The sequence below is a fragment of the Saimiri boliviensis genome, chromosome 7 (assembly GCF_048565385.1).
Source record: "Saimiri boliviensis isolate mSaiBol1 chromosome 7, mSaiBol1.pri, whole genome shotgun sequence".
Taxonomy (NCBI): Eukaryota; Metazoa; Chordata; class Mammalia; order Primates; family Cebidae; genus Saimiri; species Saimiri boliviensis.
In genome coordinates, this window is record NC_133455.1 from 10,635,706 (window position 1) to 10,640,349 (window position 4,644).

The following is a 4,644-nucleotide window of genomic DNA, read 5'->3' on the forward strand; positions in this document are numbered from 1 at the left end:
GATGCGCGTTGTGGCAGGGGGCGGGAAGCCTGTCCAGTTTGTACGACTGAAGTGTTTCTAATGTGTTTTCTGATTTGCCCCCACTGCCCTGTGAGGACAGCTCAGGCCAAGCAGTGAAAAATCTGTTACTACTAAGGAAAGGGATGCAGAGTGTTTACCTGGTACTCTCAACAGGACTCTTCCTAACACATGCTTCTTGTTCCTTTCTTTTCTTTGCATTTCTGCATTGTATCCAAAGGAGAAGAGTAACATTTTTTCTGCATCTAAATGAGAAAATGTGACTCCTGGGGCCCTACGCAGCCTCCTTCCTTCAGGCTTCAGGAATCCCCGACAGGTTCCTGGCACCACTTTGGCTCCCATTCAACACAAGTTAGCCAGGTTGCAGTATTTTTAATTAGAGCTAACAAGGTGAGGGGGTTACAAAAACTCAAGTCGGCATTTCCTGTAGACCAGCAGGGAACAATTTCTCATCATGATAGAAAATCAAGAGTCCACTCGGGCTGTTGCCCAACCCACCCCTCAGTGCTGGGGTATGGGGGCAGCTGCACATTTGAGCCCCTCATCTGTCACCAGTGCCCACATGGTCCACATCTCGAGGGGGCTCAAGCGGTGCACCAGCAGGAGTCCCCTATACAGGCAGGGGTCTAAGGGGTCCAGGGGCCGCCGGATTCCAAATGTCTTGAAGCCAGCATGATGCGTGGGGCTCAGCCCTAGCCTCTTCAGGCACATACCTACAAAGACATCATCGATGGGGAAGAGTTCAGCCTCTTCCATGGCGGCCTGGAGGCGCTGCACAGTGGCTCTGGACATGACATATCCTCCCCCACCGGCATAGGGTGGGTAGTGGCTGGCTCTGTACATTGAGGGTGGGATGAAGTATTTGACTTTAGTGTTCCTGTTGGGCAGGGCTTGGCGGATGACATCTCCCACCAGGAGGTCCTGGGCCGGGTCCCAGCCATCCAGGAACTCTAGCACATTGGGGACGTGGACAAAGACATCATCATCTCCCTTTAGCATGAAGCGGGCCTGGGGGCAGGCAGCCGCCACCCAGCGCTGCAGGTGCAGCTCCTTGAGTGTCAGGTTGAAGAAGTCCTCAGTGAAGTCCCACTGGAGGATATCGTCAAACTCTCTACTCTCATAGGCCAGTAGCTGTGCTGGGGGAGTGGGTCCTGCCACCCCGAGGAGGAATATCAGCTTCAGCTGCTGGCCCCTAGCCCTGCCCCATGTGCTGCGGATAGCCGCCCGCCGCTCCACATGGCCAGGCTGTGACTTGATGGCCAGGAGCAAGAAGGTGTCCTTGGAACAGCCTGAAGGCTCCAGCAAGATAGAGAAATTTCGGCAGTGGCGATAGGTCAAAAAGAGGCGATGACGGCTAGGCAAGGACAGAGAGGCACTAGCCGCTGTGTGGTTGGGTGGACATCGGCTGTGGCAGGGTGCTGAAGGAGCCCAGAAAGGCTGGCGGGCTGTGGGGTCTCCCATGGGCTTGGCTTCCTTCCTCAGGAAGAGCAGGCAGCCCAGCAACAGCACAACCAGGCTGTAGGAAACCAGCCAGCCCAGCTTGCGGAGCATTGCCAGTCCCTGCAAGGAGAGAGCCGCCTGAGCAGGTCCCAGCCCCAGGAGCTGGGCAGGAGTTAACTGCACCCCAGCAGCTAAGTCCCTGCTGGCCCCTAGGCTTCTTTTTATTCTCAGCATGTCCTCACGCTCTTTCCAGAGTCCTCCCTCCCCTAAGGATGGGCCAAGCACATCCAGCCCTTGCCCTCTGCCATCATCTGAGGACTCCGGGGTCTGTTTTTCCCAAAATGACTTGCAGCCACTTTACAGCTGACACCATAAACGTTCCCCGCCTTTCTCCCAGGAAACTCGAGCACCTGATGAGTTTTAGTGAAAATGGGCCGGACGCAGTGACTCAACGCCTGTAATCCCAGCACTTTGGGAGGCCGAGGCAGGTGGATCGCGAGGTCAAGAGATCGAGACCATCCTGGCCAACATGGTGGAACCCAGTCTCTACTAAAAATACAAAAAAAAATAGCCGGACGTGGTGGCACATGTCTGTCCAGCTACTTGGGAGGCTGAGACAGGATAATCGCTTGAACCCAGGAGGTGGAGGTTGCCGTGAGCCAAGAATGTGCCATGGCACTCCAGCCTGGGCAACAAGAGCGAAACTCCGTCTCAAAAAAAGAAAATGGCACAGACTCAGTATAGCTTTGGATCAAATTCACTAAGCATGAAACTGGCATTCAGGGCTCTTCAAGTGTGAAGTCAAACTCTCCAAAAAAAAAAAAAAAAAAAATGCCTGGTGCCTGTGGGGTTCTGTGTTGGGCCTCTCCAAGATGACCGGGAGTGCACTGCCTCCCTGGAAGAGGAACCAGCAAGGTGGCTGTGGTCAACAAAGCACACACCCCTTCACACCTGCCTCAGAGACCAGGGCTTCCGGGGGAGTCAGTGAGATAAAACACACAGCAAGAGGGAAGCAGGAAAGCTGGGGACTTGTATCAGGGTTGGCTTCCGAGACACCCCGCCATGCCTTCCCACCCCATTCTAAGTGCTGATTTCTCCCAGGGACGAAAAGAGGAGGAGATGGAATCGACCAGAATGGCCTGCCTGAGGTCCACAGTAGCAAAGACAGGCTTCAGTTTCTCATCATTTTTGTCCCTCCACTGCCCCAGTCCCCTCCACTGCCAAGTCTTTGGCCCTTCACCTCTGACCAGTCTGCCGCACTGGCCACTGCCGTAGCTGCTACTACCAGAAAAGCAACTGCTTGGTGTTAGGGATTCAGTGGCAAGCAAGATAGGGCCGCTACCGACAGGAGAGCACAAAACACATAGAAACAGGTACGCTTAGAAGTTACAGCCGAACGAAGTGAGATGGCTGGAGGACGGACCTCATAGCCAAGGGTAGCTAACAAAGCCCTCCCTGATGGAGGGACATTTGAGCAAGAACTGACTGAGGAAGGGTACCCTGTGTGAAGACCGGGGGCCTCTGCAGGCCCAGGGCAGCCAGGCGGCTCCAGAGCAGGAGTGAGGGGGGAGAGAAGGGCGGGGCGGGGAGGTGGGGGGTGCGGGATTTGGGGCGGCCGAGCGGGTTTACAGTAGGAAACGTCGACCAGGCTAGGGAAAGAGCTAGGGTTTTTGTTGTTTTGAGACAGGGTCTCTGTCACCCAGACTCTAGTGCAGTGGCACAATCATAGCTCAGTGCAGCCTGGGACTCCTGGCTTCAAGCGATCCTCTGGCCTCGGCCTCCCCGGTAGCTGGGACTGCAGCCTTGCAGGGCCCGGCTCTGCTTAGTAGAGATGTGGTTTCCCTTTGTTGCCTGGGCTGGTCTGGAACTCCCGGCCTCAAGCGTTCCTCCCACCTTGGCCTCCCAAAGTGTTGGGACTACAGGCGTAAGCCACCTACCGGGATTTTCTGAGCGCCCTGGAGATCTATGCGGAGGGGGGGCCGGGGGACAGGAAGGTCTGGCAGAGGCCGTAAAAGGATCTACGTTTGGTAAAAGCTCACTCCTACCGCTTATTCCCTGGTGGGCTGCGGAAAGCTGGGGAGGAAGGAGGAAGGGCAGCTGGAGGCTGTCTCCATGCTCAGAATGCCGGCCGGTGGCGGGGTCGGAGCGAGATGGGTCTCAGGTGTGCGAGCACCGCGGGCTGTGGGCGAGGGGCCCGGGTGTGCGGCGGTGCCATTCAACGAGAAGCGCGCACAGTAGGTGGCTTGGTTCTGTCCCGGGAGGTTTCAGCCCAGGCTGCGCCGCGGCCCGGGTGGCGCCGTCCCTCCGCGGGCGTCCCCACGCGCTGGCCGCACGGCCTCGCCCCGCCGCCCTCCGAGCAGGGTCCCCGTCGCAGTGACCCCAAAGCCCCGTTCTCCACCCGCCGCGGGGCGCACGACCCCTCCTGGTGGTTACGGGTCCTGAGGCTCGGCCTGGGGCGAGAGCCGCCTGGGGTCCCCACAGGACGCAGCGACCCAAGTGCCCCGGCGCGGGCAGGGGCCGAGCTCTGGTTCATTCTTTCAACGCGACGGTCTCCGGAGGGCTGGCGGAGACAGGGACCCACCCCGCGGGGGACCCCGGGCCGGGGCTGGAGGCAGCGCGGCGCGTTGGGGGCGGGCAGCCCAGGCTGGCGGGGTCCACGACGCCCGGCTCCGGTCTCTAGCCCCAGCCCGGAGAACCGAAGCCGAACGGCCCGTGGGCCCCGAGCCCGGCCTGCCAAGGCCAGACCCGCGCAGCACCCGGGCGGGGCCGGCGTCCTCGCCGGGACCCGGGAGAGGACCGGAGAGCAGGCTGCGGGGTGCAAAGGTACGGCCGCCCTAGCGACGCCCCTCCCCACATGGTGACCCAGCCTCCCTCACAGCAGCGGGGTCCCGGTTCCCGACCTACCTGAGCGTGACGCCGGGGCAGAGGCGAGGAGCTAGCGCAGCGGAGCCAGGGCTGATAGTGCCCAGGTGTGCGGAGCTCGAGTGGGGGCTCTTTGGGGCGAGGCTTACGGGGAGGCGGGGCTTTTGGCGAGGGCGGACTCCGGGCCGCCAGTCTCTGCCACGCCCGCGGCTGGACGCACGTGTCCCGACCCCCACCCAGTCCTGGGGTCCGCAAGAGCCCAGTGGGGCAGAGGCTCCTCCTCCCTAGGACGCCGGCGCCTCACCCGCCCTCCGACGCGCGCGG

The 4,644-nt window shown here is 60.2% G+C and overlaps 1 protein-coding gene across 1 annotated transcript; it reads right to left on the reverse strand.

Annotated features, from left to right (window-relative positions):
• Window positions 1-45: 45 nt before the first annotated feature.
• On the reverse strand, window positions 46-4,437 carry B3GNT4 (UDP-GlcNAc:betaGal beta-1,3-N-acetylglucosaminyltransferase 4). Its single transcript, XM_003932157.4, has 2 exons — window positions 4,363-4,437; window positions 46-1,578 (listed from the first exon to the last, which is right to left on the reverse strand). Exon 2 carries the CDS (start codon window positions 1,567-1,569, stop codon window positions 520-522), a length of 1,050 nt encoding a protein of 349 aa, XP_003932206.3. The 5' UTR covers window positions 1,570-1,578; window positions 4,363-4,437; the 3' UTR covers window positions 46-519.
• Between the last annotated feature and the right edge of the window lie 207 nt (window positions 4,438-4,644).

Coding starts and splice junctions, on each gene's coding strand:
- B3GNT4 (XM_003932157.4), bottom strand. CDS start 1,569: ATGCTCCGCAAGCTGGGCTGGCTGGTTTCCTACAGCCTGGTTGTGCTG.